The sequence below is a fragment of the Leopardus geoffroyi genome, chromosome X, assembly GCF_018350155.1.
Source record: "Leopardus geoffroyi isolate Oge1 chromosome X, O.geoffroyi_Oge1_pat1.0, whole genome shotgun sequence".
In the NCBI taxonomy this organism is placed as follows: Eukaryota; Metazoa; Chordata; class Mammalia; order Carnivora; family Felidae; genus Leopardus; species Leopardus geoffroyi.
In genome coordinates, this window is record NC_059343.1 from 63,820,780 (window position 1) to 63,843,241 (window position 22,462).

Consider the following 22,462-nt stretch of genomic DNA (forward strand, 5'->3'; position numbering starts at 1 on the left):
AGAATTCCGTGGGGTGGGGGCGGCGCTTTTCCCCGGGCTGTCTGGGGTTTGCTGGGCGCTGCAGTTGCTCCGGGTGGGGCAGCTGCAGGGCCCGGGCGGAGGCCTTGAGCCTGTTACTTTCGCCAAGTCCGCCTGGAGCACCTCACACTACCCTTTCCTCCCGCTGCCGACCGCGCGGCACCGCCTCCTGCTCCCGCCCTCAAATCACAAAGGTCTCCAGCGGCCTGCTGCGTGCTGGACGTGACAAATTAAAACCGCACGTCCCACCAGTGTCCTCGCAGACGGACAGCGCCTCAGAGCAATGGCAGGGCGTCGGCGCCTTCTAGCCTCGGCCAATAGTGGCTGCTATGCGCAGCGCGCGGGAGGGGAAAGGGAGGGCTGGTAGGCGGGGCGGTGTGGCCTGAGCCGCTCTCTGCATTCCGCACGCTACTAGAACGTACGTCGGCCGCTTTCTTCTCCGCTGTTTAAGCCTTCAGCCTTGCTGCCGTTGAATTGCCAAGATGTCGCTTTCTAATAAGCTGACTCTGGACAAGCTGAACGTGAAGGCGAAGCGGGTCATCATGAGGTAATTCTGCACATCTGCTCATGCTCCCTCAAGGGCTCTGCTGCCGTGTCTCTGGCCACAGCCAACTTGCTTCCTTGCCTGCCCAAAGTTGCTTTAGTCCTTGGCTCGGCCCCGTGGGTTCTAGCCCTGCAGAGTGAGGCTGCCCACCATTGTGGCTGAGGCTTTGCTCCACTTTTACGGTTTCTAATCTCTTGCCCCACCCGAGAAAGGGAGCCGTTTTTGCCCTTTGGAGGTGGCTCCGCCGAGGAAGGGCTCAATTCCGGGACCCATTTTGCCCTCCTTCCTATTCCTGAGATGAGGTTCCATAGCCTCCAGCCCCCAGCCGGCGAGGTGAGACGTAATGCTTAGCCTGCAAATCCCTAGGCCCCAAGAAGGGGACCTTGAAAGGTCATTTGGTTAGTTTCCCTTCCCCCACCGCCCTAGACCATCCCAGATAAATAAGAAAAGGCCCACAATCCAAAGATCACTGCACAAAAGGAAAAATTTCCCTGAAGAGGTTATTTAGATGTTCAGGAGTACCACCCCCTAAAGCATTGGGGATGGGAGGGGGGAGGGTGGAGTGGGGTGGGGTGCACAGAAGGAGGCCCTACAGAGCTTATGTAACAGGCGTCTCTACATGCCACCGTTGGACTACAGGCCATGCATGGGATTTACATCAGAATTGTGACACATGCTGGGTGATGGTAGAGCAGGGTGTGGTTGCTCATTCTTTTTTTCCAACCTCACCTCACAGGTGGCTAGAGAAACAGGATATTAGAAGTGACGATGGCTACCCAGGCACTTAGGGGTCTTTTACTCTGCACATGTGGAACCCTGGTCACTTAACCAACATGGCTTCTCCCTTGTATGCCCAAATTGTATGGTGCATGGAACTTTTGCGTTTATCCTTTTTGTAACCTACGGTATATTTGCATGCCAGGAGCAAAGTGCAGGAGGACAGTTAGGAATGTAACTGCTGGACTTGACTGTTGATATACCTTGATAGGATCCAAGGATGGTGCATTTTGGGAGTCACAGGGCTTGCATTGATAGCATTGTGCAGTCTTGTCCTTTTTGGGAAGTGGTTGATTGATGGACAGGCATGTGAATGGTGTGATCCAGCCCCTTTCCCAATTTGGGCTGGTTCAAGTGAGGGCATCTTTTGGATATTAACAGACACATTAGGCAGTAGGGAATCTCCCTTTACCCTAGGCTTAAATATAGGAGGGCACTATGAATTTCAGAACTCTGGGCACCGTAAAAGTTGATGCAGCTCTCCCTTTTTCTCTAATTTCATTGTGGCCACTATTAGTTTGCAAGTGGCCTTCTCTGTCTTGTTGTGGAAATAGAAAAACTCAATATCTTAGGGCCACGAAAAACACCTGGCATCCACATTTTCCCAAATGATCTAGGCATTAGCACTCTGGACAAAGTAGGAATCAAAGCCATCCTGGTAATAAAAATGGGCCCTTTCTACCCTTCTGATGATCTTAAGGAAAGGGGATAGATTCTATAAAAATTGGCCAAGTGGATGTTGGCATGCAACCGGATCTTAGGTTTTAATTATTGCCTCTCATCTTCACTGGGCTCAAGGCTGACCTTTCGAGATAACATACACCAGCTGGAAGACAAGGGGTGGGGCGTCACGCTTGCTGGTCACCTTCCTGCAATTGCAGTCTTAGGCTTTATTTTCTCTCCTCAGGGAAACTGGTTTGAGGAATTAACTGGGCTGTTGGAGAGTGAGACTTTAGGAGGTGCTTATCTTTTCTCCCTCCAGACCCAACATGAAATAACTTGCTGTTCAAGGACTCAAAGTTTCACTTAACACAGATTAACCCTGAGCCTTGAAATTATTTGCTAGTCCTGTTTTGCTGATGGAAAATTACCTGTCCAAGGTCACTGAACTAGCAAATTGGTGGCAGAGCTAGGACTAGAATTTGGGTCTCTTTGGCTGCCAGCCACATCCTCTGAATACTCACCATTGTAAACAAGGACAGGTTAAAGACTGTCTGTGAAGGTTGCAATCCATATTCTTCCCCCTGTACTCTGGATAAATTCTAATTATTTGGCCTGAGGACAAGAAGTTACTTTGTTCCCTATTAATGTATCTCTTTTGAATGGAGTCACATTTTGTAGGACTACTTTTTGGAAGAGCCTAGGCCAGCTATGCCTTGTCAGCTCAAATTTCTTCTTGTTTCAGTGCGTTTATGTGGTGGTTGCTGGCAGTGATTCAGAAATGGGGCCTCCTGAGTGTGGCTTCCCTTGCCTCCTCTCTTTGTCCTGCAAAAGAAAACTCTGATGTTTGCTGAGTCTTCTGGCTCCTGCTTTGAATTGCCCAGGGAAACTGACTGATTTGTTGGGGAACTTCAGATAGCCAGAAACCTGACTGGGTAATTATCAGGTTCCACCTCCATTTTTTTGGTCTCCAGTTGACTCTATAGCCTTTTGAGTAAACTTCCTGCTTATTTTTGCAATGTCACTTCCTTTCTTCCTATCAAAGATTGCCAGTCTTACTCCTTTGCTGACTTGTGAAGCACTTCCCTTTTACCTGCTCCCTCCACCCCTGTTTTGTTTTAAACCTGTGTTTCTTGAACCTGTTGTAACTTGTTAAGCAACAGCTTTGATGTAGTGGAAAAAGAAATGGAGAGGAAAAACTGAGCAGAGAAAAAGTCTTTAAGATGCTCATAATACTCCAATTTTCCAGTCAGAGGGTATTTCCAGTGAAGCAAGAGTGGGCATGGTACTCTTGAGAGCTTTTAATGGGCCTGGAGCCCTGAAATTGCAGGTGTTAGAGACTTGATATCTTACTCTAAATCAGTATTTTTGACATTTTATTTTTAAATACTTACAGATTCACAGAAGGTTGCAAAAATAGTACAGAGAAGTCTTTGTTCACCCAATTTCCCCCAGTGGATACATCTTACAAAATTCTGGTACAATATCAAAAGTAGGAGGTTGACGTTGGAATAAAGTGTATAGTTCTTTGCTGTGCTATCACACAAAGGTTGTGTGTAACTCCTACCACAGTCAAATTACAAAACTGTTTTGTTTGATCACCACCAAGCCCTCCCTCATTCTACCCCTTCAGAGTCGTGCACCTTCCCCCCACTCCCTCCATTCCAACACCTGGTAACTACTGATCTGTTCCCTGTCCCTAAAATTTTATCATTTCAAAAATGTTACATAAGTGGAATCACACAGTATATAACCTTTTGGTATTGGCTTTTTTTTCACTCAGCTTAATACCCTCTATTTATCCAAGTTGTTGCATGTATCAGTAGTTCATTCTTTATATTGCTGAGTAGTATTTTATGGTATGGATGTTGCACAGTTTGTTTAGCCATTCACCCCTTGAAGGACATCTGGCTTTTTTTCAGTTTGGGCCTATTACAAATAAAGCTGCTGTGAACATTGAATATTCATGCACAAGTCTTGCTTGGTGTGGACATAGGCTGTCATTTCTCTTGGGTAAACACCTAGGAGTGGAATCACTGGGTCATGTGCCTAACCTTTTGAGGAGTTCCCAGGAAGGTTTCCAAAGCAAGCACACTATTGTACATTCCCATCAGCAGTGTATGAGTGATAAGTTTTTCTGCATCCTCACCAGCATTTGGTGTTACTGTTTTTTATTTCAGCCATTCTGATAGCTGCGTAGTGATATCTGAGTTCACGCCTGAGGCTAAGTTCAGGAGTGTTTCAGGGAAGTGGAAATGGAAGGGCTGCCGATTTTACATAGAAGAAGTGGAATGTGTAGGCAAGAGTAATTTCTGTGGTGGAGTCCTCAGAAAGAAGCTAAAAGCAGAGCTGTTGTTGAGATTCTAGGAGATGATGAAAGGAGGTAATCCACAGGCAATGAGAAGGGAGAAGTCCAGTTCTCATCAGTAAGGTATGCCATGGCAGCTTGGATAGATGACACAGATTCTTGAGTTTTTCTGCCCAAAGAATTTCCTCCCTGTAAGGGAGGGAATAGGGAGCACTGCAAAGGTTGGCTTAGGGCTCAGCCTGTTGCCATTAGTGCTTTTGACCACAGGCCTTTCTGGGAGCCTGTAAGAAGGAAAATGACACAGGCAATGGGATACTCTGTCTTCTTTGGAATGTACTTTAAGGCTGGCAGGGGCCTTGTTCAGGATATTTAGAGAAGATGCTTGGAATCATAATCAAGTAGTCCGAAACTGAGTAGAGTGTATTTCTGAGCAGAGGCATACTGCTTTTATTTTTGAAGACTTTTAATTAAAATGTTTGAACATAGAATTATTCCTTCAACCCACCTTTGGAAAGGCTGCTCTTCAATGATGTAGATTGGAGTACTGTCCTAGGGGATATAGGAAATTGGTGGTCTTCTTAATAGGTCTAGGATTTTGTAATTGTCTGCCAGGCCTCAAGCCTGGCAGCGGTCTTCTCCACTAGGTCATACCTTCCCTGCAGTGTGTGACCTGCTAGCTGTTTTTGTAATGGTTGGAGAAACATTAACATACATAATAATAGCTGCCATTTGTATAGCACTTACCATGTACCAGGTACTCTTCTAAGCCCTTTACAGATCACTAACTCATGTAATTCTCACAATAACCAAGAGGTAGATACTATCATTCCTCTTCTGTAGATGAGAAAGAAATTTAAGGAAGATTTTGCAGGCAACACTTAGACCCTACAGTCAGCTATCCCATGTAGTTGTTTTCAGTCAGATTGAATTAGGCTGACGTTCCAAGGAGTTCAGAAGAAGAGGGGAGGAATTATTGGTTCTTAAAAAATGAATGGTAAAGCAGTAATCTGTTGGGTGACAAAGGAGAGAAATTATTTGCTTGTGCCATCTTGATCACTTCTCTTCCAATTGCCTATTTGTCAGGTAGGCAGGGTCACATGTTCCACCCTCTCCTATCAGGTTTTTTGAAAGAAGGTATCTTATTTTTATTGTGTGTTTTGCTTGAAGAATCCTGTGAACTCGGTCTTCAACACTGAGTTTTTTCTGGTCACAAGGCCCCAGGCTTTCTCCAAAAAGAATGATACTCAATTGATGTGTTTTATTTTTCCAGTTACTTTTTTCTTTTTAGTGATGTTAGTTACCTTCACTAGGACCCAGAAATAATACCAAAGGAATCAGAATCAAGATGTATTCCTTAATTACCCCTTACCTATCCAGCTGCCATTTATTATTAGCTACTATCATGCTAGGTCCACATAAAAATCTTTTTAGATGGAACTGGTTTTAGCTTCCCAGGACTTCAGGGCTAGTTCCTGTGATTTCAGTTAGGTTTGATTTTTATTTTTAAAAATTCCTTTTTTAGAGTATGAGATATATACCTAAAAGGACACAAATCATAAGCTGAAAGGCTTATCACAAAACGAACACATTTGTTTAATCACCCTGGTCAAGAAATACACTGTAACCCCAGAAGCACCCTCTGGTGTCTTATCACAGGCCCTACTCCCACCCTCCTCTCCATGGCTAACCACTGTCTTGACTTCTAATGGTACATTATTTTGAAGGTGGATTTTGAACTCCCACCTTATTTAACTGGTTCACTAAAAGTGCCTCTCCTAATCTTTGAGGGAACAACAAATCGAATGGATCATGGCTCTAAACCTGAAATTTTGTTTCTTTTTTAGAGTGGACTTCAATGTTCCAATGAAGAACAACCAGATAACAAACAACCAGAGGTAAGGTCTCTGCTAAACCTTGAGCTTGGTTTAAGATGTGTGTGTGTGTCCATGGCTAAGTAAGATGAAATGGTTTTCTTTTCTTATTGTAGAACTATGGTAACTTAAGCCATATATTCTTGGCTTTCCACAAACCCACTCTCTGGTCTGTTTTATTATAAAAATGTAAAAATTGGGATAAGTCATCTTAAGAAAGTGATTTTTTTAATCTCCCCATGTTTTGAAAATTTGAAGGATTTGGGGTTGTGCATTTTTAAAAAATAACAAAAGTCGAAGGTTACTTGGCTTCCCTTGGAAAATAAAGAACTGTGCAAGATGATGTTTTAATACTAGTAATATTTAAGCTTACGTGTATTTTTCCACATGGCCCAGATACAATCAGTTTTTGAGAATTTTGATGTAAAGGAAAAGACTTCCGAAGTAATATTTTCAGTTAGTTTAGGCTGTTCTAAATATCCTGGCTCCAAAATCAGGAGCAGAAATTTTATATGATAGTATTGCTCTTAATGTTTTTATTTATTTTGAGGGAGAGTGAGACCTTGTGAATGCAGGAGAGGCAGAGAGAGAGAGAGGGAGAGAGAGGGAGGGAGGGAGGGAGGGAGGGGGAGAGAGAGAGAGAGAGAGAGAGAGAGAGAGAATCCTAAGCAGGCTCCATGCTGACAGCACAGAGCCCAACACTGGGCTTCATCCCACGAACTGTGAGATCATGACCTGAGCAGAAATCAAGAGTTGGACGTTTGACCAACTGAGCCACCCAGGCATCCCCCCCTTTTTTTAAAGTAACTTTTAATTTTAAATGAAGGGTTTGAGCTGGAAAGGTGTTTTCCAATGATCTAGAGCAGTGTTGTCTAATAGAAATCTGAGCCAGATATAAAGTTTTCCAATTGCCCCATTAAAAATGTAAAAAGAAACAGGTGAACTTAATTTTAAATAACGTATTTTATTTAATCCAGTAAGTCCAAAATAATGATCTCAATATGTAATCAATAAAAAATTAAAGGGACAGTGAACATTTTTGGTAGTAAGTCTCCAAGATGCAACATGTATTTTAATAGCACTATCTCAATCTGGACTAGTCGCATCTCTAGTATTTAAGAGGCACATGAGGCTAATGGCTACCTATTAGACAGTACAGGTCTAGACCCAGAACATTTTCAGATATTGGCCCCAGAGTAGAGTCTGGCGTTCTACCAAGTACATCCCTGCTGCGCCATAGTGGAATGTCTTTGTTTTATACAAGGCAGCTCTGACCTTTCTTGATTTTCATTTTCTGCAGCACACAGAAAAGATAGGAAACAAGCTTATCAAGGTATTTTATGAATAAAAGGCAGATAAACATGTCTGAGTACATTTTTTCATTTTCAGAAAATGCGTTGAGTTCACAAACTGAAGCATTAGAAATAATAGAACTTGGGGCGCCTGGGTGGCGCAGTCGGTTAAGCGTCCGACTTCAGCCAGGTCACGATCTTGCGGTCCGTGAGTTCGAGCCCCGCGTCAGGCTCTGGGCTGATGGCTCAGAGCCTGGAGCCTGTTTCGGATTCTGTGTCTCCCTCTCTCTCTGCCCCTCCCCCGTTCATGCTCTGTCTCTCTCTGTCCCCAAAATAAATAAACGTTGAAAAAAAAAAAAAAAAAAAAAAAAAAAAAAAAAAAAAGAAATAATAGAACTTACCAATAAGGGATAGCCTTGAAGATTAATTTGTTTTTTTGGGCAAACTTTGTGCCTAATGAAGGTTTCTTCTTTATTTGGTATTAGTGAGTTTTTATATATGTCAAATAGCATAATATATTTTAGAAGCATAACTTGGCTTTTTATTCCATTCTCTGCTGCAATGTCACCTTATCAGAGACTTTCCCTGGCCACCCTATCTAAAATCCCCTCCACCACTATTCCACAATCATTGTCTCCCTACCTTTATTTTTTACGCAGCTCTTATTACCACCTGATACACACACATGCACACACATACACATATTTATATATATACACACATATATATATAATATATACATATATATATTATGTATATACATGTATATACATCTATACTTTATACGTATACATATATTTATTGTCTCTCCATTAGAATTTCACTTCAGTGAGAGCAGAGACTTTTTAAAAAATTTTTGTTTTTTCAACGTTTATTTATTTTTGGGACAGAGAGAGACAGAGCATGAACGGGGGAGGGGCAGAGAGGGAGGGAGACCAGAACCGGAAACAGGCTCCAGGCTCTGAGCCATCAGCCCAGAGCCTGACGTGGGGCTCGAACTCACGGACCGCGAGATCGTGACCTGGCTGAAGTCGGACACTTAACCGACTGCGCCACCCAGGCGCCCCGAGCAGAGACTGTTTTTATTCACTGTTGTATTCTCAGAATCTGGAAAGGTAACTGGTATAAGAAGAATTCAATAAATATTTGTTGAATAAATGAATGATTTTATTCATTATCAATTTTAATTTCTGAAAGACTGGCAAAAATGTAAAGCTTGTATTAAATCTTTAAAAAAAATTTGACATGTTTAAAGGGAGTTTAATAACTTTTTGGTTAAACTATAGATAATGTGATACATTATTTAAACTATGTTCTATGTAATGTATTTTTTCCTACAAAAAAAGTGCCTTAGGATCTGTAATGAGTGCAAAGAAGTTACTACATATTTTTATTTTTATTTTTATTGTTATTTATTTATTTATTTATTTATTTATTTATTTATTTTTTAATATGAAATTTATTGTCAAATTGGTTTCTGTACAACACCCAGTGCTCATCCCAACAGGTGCCCTCAAGAAGTTACTACATATTTTTAAATTTTCCTCAAATTTCTTTTAATGGTGCTAAGATTTGGGAATTTTATTTTTTTTTTGTTTTTTTTAATTAAAAAAAAATGTTTATTTATTTTTGAGAGAGAGAGAGAGCGTGAGCAGTGGAGGGGCAGAGAGAGAGGGAGACACAGCACAGAATCCAAAGCAGGCTCCAGGCTCCCAGCTGTCATCACAGAGTCTGATGCGAAGCTTGAACTCCTGAACTGCAAGATCATGACCTGAGCCAAAGTCAGACACTTAACCGACTGAGCCACCCAGGTGCCCCAAGATTTGGGAATTTTAGATTTCTTCTCAGTCACATAAGAGGGATGTTTCAGGGGTCCCTAAGACCACCCACATATTTGGTGATTCACTAAAAGGACTCACAAGCTTAGCATATAGTTCTCATTGCTAAGGTTTATTATTATAGTGAAAGGATGCATGACAAGATCAGCAAGGGGAAAAGACAGATAAAATCTGGAGAAATCCATGCAGGGGCTTCCAGTGCTCTTTCCCTCCAGCAGTGGAAAATGCAGTAGTTGTATGTGTTGTTTCTGCCCAGAAAAGCCCATTAGAGACTCAGCCCCCAAGATTTTTATTGGGAGCTGGTCATATGAGTGCCCACTGCCTAACAACCAACAATTTTCCAGACTCTTAGAGGAAAGCAGGTGTTCAGCATAAATCACCTAGTTTCTACACTCTAGGAGCAGTGAACAGCCCATGTCAGAGAACCAAGGGACCACTTTGAAAGTCAGGTTCTCAGACACTGGCCAGGGGCCAACTTTGCAAGCAAGTCTTTCTAAAGATAGCAGCCTCAAGCCTGCTATATTAAATCTTTTCTGCCTAAGGGGCAAAACAGGATCAGATGGAACAATCCTAGGTGGAAGGTTAACATCATAATTGATTTCTTTCCCTGAACATGAACATGAGGACCATCACTGAGTTGCCAACAGATTTGAAGGAATTTAAGAGAAGAAAAAGGGCTTTATATTTTATGAGACCATAAATAAAATAGTTCCCACTAATTCCTAGGAGTAACCTTGCTCTACTGCCTGTCTCTTTTTGGTTACAGAATCAAGGCTGCCATCCCAAGCATCAAATTCTGCTTGGACAATGGAGCCAAGTCAGTTGTTCTTATGAGCCATCTGGGCCGGCCTGATGGTGTCCCCATGCCTGACAAGTACTCTTTGGAGCCAGTTGCGGTAGAACTCAAATCTCTGCTTGGCAAGTAAGTGCCAGGGTCTGGAGCTGGTGGACTCTGACAGGAGATGTTGTGAAGCATGTTGTTACTCTTTCTTTCAGACTGCTCAAGTGTCTCCATCTTGTGCTCTCCCCAGGGATGTTTTATTCTTAAAGGACTGTGTGGGCCCAGAAGTGGAGAAAGCTTGTGCTGACCCAGCTGCTGGGTCTGTCATCCTGTTGGAGAACCTTCGCTTTCATGTGGAAGAAGAAGGGAAGGGAAAAGATGCTTCTGGGAATAAGGTAGGACCTGGGACTTTGACATTACTGGGGGTGAGGAGGGCTGAGTCTGTAGAAGACTGAAGAATAGAGGTAGTTCATGTTTATTTTTTCCTTACACACCTTTTTATTGAAGTTTAACACACACCTATATATGTATATGTATATATATATATACACATAATATACACACACATAAATGCATAGCTTGATGAATTACCACAGAGTACACACGCCTGTGTAACCACCACCTACGTCAAGGAATAGAATATCGGCTATACTTGGGTATGAGTATTCAGTGGACATGCTTTTGCAATTGTTCCTTTGGTACCCACTTGGCCTATGATGACATGAAAAATCTGACATTATGTGATAATCCTACTTGGGCTATGATTCCCAAGTGCTGAGAGCAGACATTCACACGCAGTTGAGGGGGTGGGTGTCCATGCTCTACCAGGTGTTCCTCCAACAGAGCCAGTATTAGATTCTTTTAAGACTAGGACAGTTTTTTTTTTTTTTTTTTTAATTTTTTTTTTTCAACTTTTATTTATTTTTGGGACAGAGAGAGACAGAGCATGAACGGGGGGGGGGGGGCGGGGCAGAGAGAGAGGGAGACACAGAATCGGAAACAGGCTCCAGGCTCTGAGCCATCAGCCCAGAGCCTGACGCGGGGCTCGAACTCACGGACCGCGAGATAGTGACCTGGCTGAAGTCGGACGCTTAACCGACTGCGCCACCCAGGCGCCCCTGGGACAGTTTTTTTTAAGCAATAGGCCCTAATGTGTTATGGAAGGACAATGAATATTCTTATTTAGAAGGGGAATTAACTTAATGGTTGAGCTTGGTACTCTTAAAACCATAAATTAAATGTGATATAATTGGGATTTTCTTATAAAAAAATTATGTGAGCAGAAAAAGTACTTTCCTAAGTCAAGCGGAAAGGGACTATTTGGGAAAATTTGTTGTAATTGAGTAAATGATGTTCATGATGACAGTGCCTTGGATTTAAGGCATTTTTTTTTTATGCAGTGTAAACCATTTTTTTAAATTCTCTTTAAGATAAGTAAGTACAGGTATTATCATCATTTCATAAAGAAATTTAAGTCTCAGAAAGGCATTCATTTTACTAAAGTTAGAGGCAGTGGTGCTGTTGCTGGGCTTTATATCTAGCGTAGTCCTTTAGATCAGCAAACTTTTTCTATAAAGGGCCAGATGATAAGGCTTTGTAAGCTGTACAGTCATGACTGTATATGATCCTCTTGGAGCTACTCAACTCTGGTGTTGTGCAAAAACGACCATAGTTAAAAACCACCCAAAACAAACAAAAAAAGAGCAACTGTGGATAATCCACAAGATAGATTACTATGACCTGACAACCATAATTCAAATATTAAATGATAAGCTGGCTCTTTGAAGATGATTTAGAATTTGCCTATTGGTAGAAGAGAAGCTGAAGTCATCCTTTAGAACTTTCCACTCTTAAGGTGTTTAGTGTCTTGGGGAACAAGATTCTTTGAGGCTAGTATCTCAATCTCCTGTTGTACTTCTGGTGTTTCTTTTTAAATTTTTTTTAACATTTTATTTTAATTTTTTGAGAGAGACAGAGTGCGAGCAGGGGAGGGACAGAGAGGGAGACACAGAATCCAAAGCAGGCTCCAGGCTTTGAGCTGTTTGCACAGAATCTGATGCAGGGCTGGAACCCATGCATGTGAGATCATGACCTGAGCCAAAGTTGGACGCTCAACTGACTGAGCCACCCAGACACCCCTCTGGTGTTTCTTAAGGTCATCGGAGTACCAGCTTTCAAGCAGTTTCTTTTCTTAGCAACTCAGGCCTTATCCTGCCTTTGGCATGGTCTTGGTACAGTAGTAGGAATCAAATGCTGACCTCAAATTTGGTGCCCTTTTAGAGTGAGAATCACTTGCACAGACTCTGGGACTTAGAGGTGGTAGCAAATAGAGGGAAAACCTGTTATTCAGGGAGTGATGAACTAACTGTGCTAGCCTATGACATTTTTAGTTAATTAACTTTGCATTTAAACACACATTAGTGTCAAGTGTCCAGTGGCTTTGATGCTCAAAATTTCAAGACCCAGTAGTAAGTTGAAAATAGATAAAAACAACAACAAAGCAGGGACATAAGAGTTTTCCTTCTTCCAATGTACCCACATTGGTCTTTTAGGAACATTTTATTTATTGGCAGATCAAAAATGAGAAATGGGTTCTGAATATTGTTAATTTCTATAGTGCCTTTTTTCATGAAGAGCTTCAATTTGCCCCCTTTTTCCTTAAACAGTTCTTAAAGGGGTTATCATGTCTTTAATTGATGAGAAGATGTCGGGGACAGAGATCAACTTGCCAAAGGTTTTCACAGTGAATTAGTGTTAGAGTTGGGCCTAGAACCCAAGGTGTCCTGCCATTTGGGCAGTGTTTTCATTACTACACGAATAATCTTCCAGTCACCAAGGGCAGGTGATATTCCATTCTAGAAAGATTATGTGGGTTCTGCAGTCTTTAATTTTAGCATTTAGGGCCCCTGCATTCTTTGGGTCATTAGAGGAAAGCCCCTGTTCTTTGTGTAGCCTCCTTCACTTTGAAACACAGGGGAGTGGGATTGGCAGTGACTAAAATAAACATCTGTGCTGTATATTCTTCAGTGCCATGTCCCCCCGTGCATTTTTCTTGGTCTCTTTCTGGAGATCTTTGTCCATCCTTCCATCCTGCTTTATGTCCCTTTTTTTGGGTGAGGGGATCCCTGGATTCCCCTTTCTCTTAAAAATGTCTCTCTCAAAAGTGAGACTTTTTTTGAGAGAGAGAGAGGGTGTAAGTGAGCGATGGGCAGAGAGGGAGAGGAAGGGAGGAAGGGAGAGAGAGAGAGAAAGTGAGAGAAGCAGGGCTCACCTGATACAGGGCTCGAACTCACAAATCATGAGATCGTGACCTGAGCTGAAGTCAGATGCTTAACAACTGAGCCACCCATGGTGCCGAGGTGACATTTCAAAGCCATGTTTTACTTCTAATATTGCTTCTCTTTTTGGTAGAAGTGTATTTCTTGTTTTCTTAGATGCCTAACTTCTAGGGAAGATTCTATAAAATACAGCCTTTTAATATATATAAAATATTTCTGAGGTCCTTTTCTGTTGCCATGTGTCCACCTGCCTTCTCTGTCCCAGGCTCATGAAGAATATGTGTGAGGGCCTCTCCCTTTGCAAAAAGGCCGTGGTATCTAGAAGCCTGAGTCAAGTATAATCCTGACTTTTACAAGGATATGTTAAAATGAGGATATGAGTCAAGCTAAGGAAAGGGAAAGATAATCAGAATCTTGTCCTAGGAGTTGGGGAGAGGTCAGTGGGATGTGATTAGCTTTGTGTGACTAGAAGTTAAGCCATGGTTCAGGAATCTTAAGTTTTCAATTTGAGGCAAGATGATGGAGAGCAGAATGTAGAAGTGACCAAAAGACCTGGAGTATTTGGAAAAAGAAATACATCCTATTGCTTGTTGTGAAAATTGCTGTCCCACCAACTCTGGGTCTTTAGAGATGTTCAAAAGGACTCTTGGTATGAAATGCTTTTATAGTTGTCTTAGGAGCAATCAACATTTTCTGTTTGTTTTCGTATTTTTGTTGTTGCAGGTTAAAGCTGAGCCAGCCAAAATAGAAGCCTTCCGAGCTTCACTTTCCAAGCTAGGAGATGTCTATGTCAATGATGCTTTTGGCACTGCTCACCGAGCCCACAGGTACTAAGAGTCTTGTTTGATGTTGAACTGGCAACAGTAATCTTCTCTTTACTGGAATAGCCCAAGTTCTGGGTTGTTTTTGGAGATTTCTGTGAGTGATGTGTTATATAGAACATGATCCTTTCAGCCTCTAATTGGAGCTTCCAATTAGAGTGTGGTTCTTTTTTTAAAAATTTTTAAATGTTTATTTAATTTTGAGAGAGAGAAAAAGAGAGACAGCACAAGTAGGGGACGGGCAGAGAGAGACGGAGACACAGAATCTGAAACAGGCTCTGGGCTCTGAACTAGCAGTACAGAGCCCGAAGCTGGGCTTGAACTCACAAACTGTGAGATCGTGACCTGAGCCGAATTCAGATACCCAACTGACTGAGCTACACAGGTGCCCCTAGACTGTGGTCCTTGTTGAATATCCTTGGTTCTTATTTTATTGAGGAAATAAAAGTGAAACATGTTGAGAATTATGGAGCTTTTTGTCAAGCTTTAGGAAGAGGTTGCTCTTAGGATATTTCAGGTGGAGTCCTCCCTGTGTTAAAATTGTAAGATCACAGTCTTTTAAAGTTGTTTATTTATTTATTTTTGAGAGGGTGAGCACAAGTGGGGGAGGGGCCGAGAGAGAGAGAGGGAGATACAGAATCCGAAGCAGGCTCCAGGCTCTGAGCTGTCAACGCAGAGCCTGGCTTGAACACATGAACTATGAGATCATGAGCTGAGCCGAAGTTGAACGCTTAACCGACTGAGCCACCCAAGTGCCCCTATAAGATCAGGGTCTTCTGCTGTTATTAGGAAGCAATTGAAGAATTTTCTCCTGTTGTCACCAATTGGCTGATTTGCTTATTATGGTTAAACCCTTGACTTGAAGACTATTAATTGGGTATCTTAAATTCTACTTAAGGTCATTGCTTTTTACTTACTCCCTTTGGCGCTGCTATATTAATCAAAAACCTTATGTGTTTTTATTGCAGTTTAAGGTTGAAAACTGTGAATGTATTTCAACGATAAGGAGATGGCCTCTAGAATTGGGAGAATTGGTAAGGGATTAACCAAAATTTAAATATCTCTGTTCTTTTCTAGCTCCATGGTGGGAGTCAATCTGCCACAGAAGGCTGGAGGTTTCTTGATGAAGAAGGAGCTGAACTACTTTGCCAAGGCCTTGGAGAGCCCAGAGCGACCCTTCCTGGCCATTCTGGGCGGGTATCAAGAACCTTTCTGAGATCATGTTTTAAATAGTATATTTGCCTGATAGTAGGCCATGACTTGGGTAGTTTTTTGTCAGAAAGCACAATCAAAGTGGGTAACTGAGGAGAATTTAATAAAGGGACTATCTATCTACCACGGTATAGGTAGGGTTCAGGGAAACCCCAAAAGGACAGTATAGTAATCTGGGGCTAGAAACAGCCATCACAGTCCCTAGGCCTGAAGGGACAAAGAGAAGAAGTGGTTATCAGAATCCAGAGAGGGTAGTTGTGTAGAGAGGGCCCTCTGATGGAAACTGTAGCCTTGGTCAGGGGACATTGGGATAGCCAGGGAAATAAATACTCTCATCTCCCTTCAGTCTTCTGATGTTTCCTCTCCCACTTCCAGTTGGCTGCAATCCAACTGGAAGCCAGAGAGCCCCTTGATGCAGTCCATGCAGGTCAGCCTCCTGGGACAAAACAGGGCCCAGAAGGAGAGCAAGTGGTTTTGGAGGGAAGAATGGGAAAAATTTACCATAGTTGCTCATCTTACTATTTTTGAAGCCTTTGAGCCTTTCACATACATATAGTATGGCAAGAATAACCATGAAAATCTCCTCATATGTATTTAATTTATCCTTTGGAACTCATTTCCCCTAATTATATACCTTTTCATATTTTCCCCTATGGGGAAAGGTACCACATAGATAATGATATTCTAATGGCTTAGTTAGAAGTAGAAATTTCAGAATTGCAAAGGTTAAGAGGCTAGGAAGATAGATTTTAGGTGATAGAGTGGGCACAGGGACCTAGTGTACTGCTTGGATAAGATAACTTCCTGTCACTTGGCATGGCTATCTAGGTAGCACCCTTGTTATGGCTGGATGCCACTGACCCTTCTGTGAGCATGTTTTCTTTTTTCCATGGGATTGAACACACTCAGCATTTTCCTATGAAAGCTGACTCTGGAGTTCGGTGTCAATTTCAGGTAGCATAGTTGCTCTTCAGGCTTCATGAGCCCAGTTTCAGGGTCCTAAAAATAATTCAGGTGGGTATAGGTTGTCATCTGTGTCCTAGAAGTATTGCCCCTCTTGTGCACTGAGTTATAAAGGTCACACTCTTATCTTTGCTGCTCTAGAGATTAGGATTTGAGCTGCTTTTCTTCATCCTTCTGTAGTCCTGTAATATGGGAATGAGTGCCACCTAGTTGTTATGATTAGGTTTTAGGCTGACCCTGAAATCGCTGTTTTGGGGAAAGTTGATGTAGAGGGTCTTTTTTTTGCCACCTTTCTTCCAGTGTAGTCTTAGACCATTCGCGGTTTGGGGGAAATTTTACATTTTATTTAAAAAACATTGTGGAAGCACCAAACATGTACAGAAGTTGAGAGAACAGTATAATCAGACCCCAGGTACCTAATACCTTGCTTCAACAATTACTGACATTTTTGTCAGGAGTACAGCATTTTCAAGCAAATCTTAGACATATAATTTCACTTAATAGCTCAGTATGTATCTCATAACTGATCAGGAGATTTCTTTTTCAGTAACCACCATGTTATACTTAATACAATTTAACAGTTTTCTTACTGTCATCTAATATCAAGTTTGTATTCAGAAGTTCTTTGTCATCTCAAAAATTATCTTTTTAGAGTTGGTTTGGTTGAATAAGGATCCAGATGAAGTCCATGCCTTGAGTTTGGTTGTTAGGCATATTTTATTCTGTAGTAGTATCCTTTTCCTTATTGTTTTCATTCCATTGATTTGTTGAAGAAGCTGGGCACTTGAGCTGTAGCATTATCCATCCCACATTCTTCAGAAGAGATTGAGTCTCTTTCCTTTTCTCCCTCTTATTTATTTTCTCTCTCTTGTGCTCTTGCTCTGTGTGTGGGGATAGTAGTTAATCCATGTTTAACCCTTGGTGGTGACCAATCTTTACAAGGGAGATAAACAGTCTCTTGCCATTCAGTACCCCATGTCACTGTTGTTTTGAACCTCCCTCTCACAAATCGTAGCATAGGGCCTTTCACAAGGTAGACATCATCTTGTTTATTGAATGAAGAGGGAAACAGGCCCAAGGGGATCTCTTGTTTGTTTCAATGGAATTTATATATATAGGAGTGTTTATGTTTAGGTTTTTTTTCTCTCTCAGGGAGCTGAAAGGTATGTCTGTATTTATTGTCTTATTTACTTATACTAGAAGCTCTGAAGGTGTAGAGGTCTTTGGTTTTTGCCCACTGTTATTTCTCAAAGACCTAGAACACTGTTTGGCACAGAGAAGGTGCTTGGTAGATGTGTTGAGTTAAGTGGTCCAGTGGAATCATAAATGCCATAAACCACATGTCCCAGCAACTGAACATAGATCTAAGAGTGTGGATACCTGTTTTTGCTTGGTATATAGTTGTTTGGTATATGATCTGATCCCTTCTGTAGGGTTGGGACAGTTTTGAGTGGGCTCAGGGATCCCACAGTTAGCAGTCTTGCTGAAGTATAATTAGCTGTCTTCACTTCTGGTTTTTGTGGGGAGAAGGCAAACTAGACCTGTTTGGGTCTCATGGTTTCTTTAGACAGTAGGTCTTTTTCTTTTTTCTTTTCTTTTCTTTTCTTTTCTTTTCTTTTCTTTTCTTTTTTTCTTTTCTTTTCTTTTCTTTTCTCTTTTCGTTCTGCCAGAGTGTGAATGGGGGAGGGGCAGAGGGATAGAGAAGCTTAAGCAGGGTTCATACCCAGGCCCAGCATAAAGCCTGATGTGGGGCTCGATCCCAAGACTGAGATCATGAACTGAGCCAAACTCAACTGTCAGATGCTCAACCGACTGAGCTACCCAGGGGCCCCAATAGTAGGTATTCTAAGTCCTTTATGTTGTAGAAGTTTTCTTAGAAATAGATTGGCCTTTTGGGTTGAAGAAACATAGGGCAAAGTTAGCCAATACTCTTTCTCGTCTTCCAAGTTTTTATTTAAATTCCAGTTAGTTAACATACACTGTAATATTAGTTTCAAGTGTAGAATTTAGTGATTCATCACTTATATAGAACACCTAGAGCTCATCACAAGTGCCCTCCTTAATACCCATCACCCATATAACCCATTCTCCCCACATACCTCCCCCCTCCAGCAACCCTCAGTTTCTTCTCTGTAGTTAAGAGTCTGTTTTTTGGTTTGCCTCTCTTTTTTCTTCCCCTATATTCATCTGTTTTGTTTCTTAAATTCCACACGAGTGAAACCGTATGGTATTTGTCTTTCTCTGACTTACTTATTTTGCTTAGCATGATACTTTCTAGTTCCATCCACATCATTACAAATGGCAAGATTTCATTTTTTTTTATGGCTGAGTAATATTCCATTGTATGTATATACCACATCTTTATCCATTCATCAGTCCATGGACGTTGGGCTCTTTCCTTAATTTGGCTATTGTTGATAATGCTGCTATAAACATCGGGGTGAATGGATCCCTTCAAATTAGTACTTTTGTATTCTTTGGGTACATACCTAGTAGTGCAATTGCTGCTGGGTTGTAGGGTAGTTCTATTTTTAACTTTTTGAGGAACCTCCATACTATTTTCCAGAGTAGTTAGCCAATAATTTTGTCACTTGGAGGACATTTCCTTGTTCCTATGCCTTGGTATAAAAACTCAGGCACTATTTAATATCACTTCCTTAGTCCATCTGTTCTTTTGGTGATATTCTTGCTTTCCCTTCTAGAGCTAAAGTTGCAGACAAGATCCAGCTGATCAATAATATGCTGGACAAAGTCAATGAGATGATTATTGGTGGTGGAATGGCTTTTACCTTCCTTAAGGTGCTCAACAACATGGAGGTAGGAAACCAATGCTAAGTGGATGTGAAATCGCTCTCCATGAGAAATAGCAGGTTATGTAAATTTAAAAAGCAAACCAGCCTCTGACATGAGCCCTAACAAAACTTCCATTTTTATTTATTTTGAAAGTTGTTTTTTTTTTTGTCCTGGAATTATTTCTTTATATTGTATTGTATCTTATTCCTATGCTTTGTGAGGTAATCATGTTCTTAGTGTAGAGGCTGATCTTCATCTTGGCTCCTGTGTATAGATTGGCACTTCTCTGTTTGATGAAGAGGGAGCCAAGATCGTCAAAGATCTGATGTCCAAAGCTGAGAAGAATGGTGTGAAAATTACTTTGCCTGTTGACTTTGTCACTGCTGAAAAGTTTGATGAGAATGCCAAGACTGGGCAAGCCACTGTGGCCTCTGGCATACCTGCTGGCTGGATGGTGAGTCACTTGGGTGGTTGGTAATATGAGTGAACAAAAACATTTTGATTTCATTCATTCGTTCATTCATACAATCACTCACTTCTTCACTCATTCATTCAACCAACTAGCAAACATTTTAAAAGAAGCTCTACAGGAAATCTCTGTCAGAGAGGGCTCCCAAGTGTAGCAGTGAGACCCTCCTCAAGAGAGAATCCATGGGGGAAAAAGCAATGGTATGATTGCTGCTGTCTTCATCAGTAATGTGGGGGCAAAACCATGTTTTGTTTCCTCGTTTATTTAAGGTTTATTAAGTACTTGACTATGTGCTGGGGATGGTGCTATGTACTATCATGATTTGGACTGTTCTGGATTATGTTGTTACCTAGAAACCTATATAAAAATCTTATATGAAAACATTAAGATAGAATTATACTGATTATAAAGAGGAAAAAAGGTGTGTGTACATTAAAGACTAAATAGTTGATTGTAGTGTTCTGTACATATCATTTTTTAGAGAGAGTGTGAACAGGGGAGAGGGGCAGAGGGAGAGAAAAAGAGAATCTTAAGCAGGCTCCACACTTAGCCCATGGCTGGACTTGGGGCTTGATCCCATAACCCGGGGATTATAACTGCTGAGCCAAAATCAAGAGTTGGATGCCCAACCAACTGAGCCACCCAGGCACTCCTCCACATATTATCATTTTAATAGCTGTATAAAATCATATGTTGACAAACTAGTTTGCTTACTCATTTTCCTTTTGTTAAGCATGTGGATATTATTTATTTCATTGTTTCTCAAAGTGTGGTTCCAAGAATAGCAGCATCAGCAACATTTTGGAACTTGTTAAAAAAAAAAAATGCAAGTTTCAGAGCCCTACCCCCGATTTACTGAATCAGAAATTCTGGGAGTTGGGCCCAGCAATTTTTGCTGGAACAAGCCCTCCTTGTGATTCCAATGCATGCCAAAGTTTGAGAACCATTGAATCTAGATCAGTATTTCTCAACCTTGGCACTATTGACATCTCAGGTAGTTTTCGTTGTGGGAGCTGTCCTGCACATTGCAGGATGTTGAGCAGCATCCCTGACTTTTACTCGCTAGATGTCAGTAGAATCTCCCCCTTCTTCCCAAGTTGTGACAACCAAATGTCTTCATACATTGCTACATGGCCCCTGGGGATGGGCAGAATTGACCCTGGTTGAAAACTACTGATTTAGTTCTTCATAGTCATAAATAGTGTGGTTAAGAATGTTTTTTTTTTTAATCAAATAACCTGAGGTTTTCCCTTCCATTTGATCTTCCATAAAGGGCACGAGGTTTATCATTTTAAAGACTGAAGGGTATCTTTTGGTTCTACAAGAAACTCTAGTGTTCTGCCTTGAGTTCAGGTCTTGGTGGAGGTGGTATTTACTTCTGTAAGTAGCTTTTCTTGGTAACTCATCTTTAATTCTGCCTCCTAGGGCTTGGATTGTGGTCCTGAGAGCAGCAAGAAGTATGCTGAGGCAGTCGCTCGGGCTAAGCAGATTGTGTGGAATGGCCCTGTGGGCGTATTTGAATGGGAAGCTTTTGCCCAAGGAACCAAAGCCCTCATGGATGAGGTGGTGAAAGCCACTTCCAGGGGCTGCATCACCATCATAGGTACAGGATCCTCTATAAAGTTAATGCCAGTGTGGTCTGACTGAATTCTGATCAGCAGGAAGTAGAAGGGAAATGATTAAGTTTTAGTGAGCTTCTTGCTGCCAGTTGAATCTTGAGAGCTGAATGGGTGTGTATAATCCATGGAAGAACATCTTAATGAGATGGAGTTGGGGGTTCGTCGGCTACCTTTTGGGCTTACGAGCATATTGCCTTATAGTTTGGTGCCGATACTTTTTATTTTTTTTCTTTTAACTTGGCTTTCATTCAACAGGTGGTGGAGACACTGCCACTTGCTGTGCCAAATGGAACACAGAGGATAAAGTCAGCCATGTGAGCACTGGGGGTGGTGCCAGTTTAGAGCTCCTGGAAGGTGAGATTCTTCTGTTCCTAGGCTTGTTTGGGGGAAGGTGGGGGGTTATGTGGTGAGAAGTGGGTAAAATGGAGTGGAGCTAGTAGGTAGTGTTGTCATTACTGTTCATTATTAGCTGGACAGTACAAATGGAGGAACTTCAAATAAGGCCCCTAGCATCCATTTTGGGTTGGGAGGGGCAGAGAGGAAGACTTATTCCAGAGAGGTTACACTCTAGTAGACCTGGGATCCAAAATGTAAAAGTTAACCAACTCTTGGTCATAGATCTATCCTAAGGAAGAGCAGACATGTTATTGGGACATGTTGGGAAGATAGGAGGCATATCTGGCTTCATGGTCCTATAGTAATGCTGTCTGTGTGTGTGTGCTTTCTCAAAAACAGGTAAAATCCTTCCTGGGGTGGATGCTCTCAGCAGTGTTTAGTACTTTCCTGCCTTTTGGTTCCTGTGCACAGCCCCTAAGTCAACTTAGCACTTGTTGCATCTCTACTTGGCATTAGCTAAAATCTTCCCCCATGTCAAGATTCAGCTAGTGGCCAAGAGATGTAACGCCAGGAACCCTTAAAACAGTTGCACGGCATCTCAGCTCTTCTTTACTGCACCCTGGATTTGCCTACATTCTTCAAGATACCATTTGAATTTCTTAGTGACTAAACCATTGTGCATTCTAGATTGCATATATTTATATTTTGCCTGTTAAAAGAAAATGAGCTGTGTTAGCTTCTCTTTTTGAAGTAGCTTATTCTGATTAGCTTTGTCATTGTTTCACTGCTCAGAACGGAAATAAGATGATATTCTAATGGTAGGTAGGGAGACAAAGTTTGTGGTCTATTCAATAAATAATAAAAGTATCCATTGAAATGGGA

At 41.6% G+C, this 22,462-nt stretch overlaps 1 protein-coding gene across 1 annotated transcript; it reads left to right on the top strand.

Annotated features, from left to right (window-relative positions):
* The first annotated feature begins 24 nt into the window (after window positions 1-24).
* PGK1 (phosphoglycerate kinase 1) lies at window positions 25-22,462 on the top strand. Its single transcript, XM_045472277.1, has 11 exons — window positions 25-565; window positions 6,152-6,202; window positions 10,075-10,230; window positions 10,340-10,484; window positions 14,091-14,194; window positions 15,266-15,385; window positions 19,066-19,180; window positions 19,431-19,610; window positions 21,051-21,228; window positions 21,500-21,598; window positions 21,980-22,462. Exons 1-11 carry the CDS (start codon window positions 501-503, stop codon window positions 22,018-22,020), a joined length of 1,254 nt encoding a protein of 417 aa, XP_045328233.1. The 5' UTR covers window positions 25-500; the 3' UTR covers window positions 22,021-22,462.

What these genes read in the sequence shown, in the direction of transcription:
- PGK1 (XM_045472277.1), top strand. Translation starts at nt 501, where the DNA reads ATGTCGCTTTCTAATAAGCTGACTCTGGACAAGCTGAACGTGAAGGCG. An exon ending in GCGAAGCGGGTCATCATGAG is followed by an intron (nt 566 to 6,151) that starts GTAATTCTGCAC and finishes TTTCTTTTTTAG; the next exon opens with AGTGGACTTCAATGTTCCAA. An exon ending in TTCCTGGCCATTCTGGGCGG is followed by an intron (nt 15,386 to 19,065) that starts GTATCAAGAACC and finishes TTTCCCTTCTAG; the next exon opens with AGCTAAAGTTGCAGACAAGA.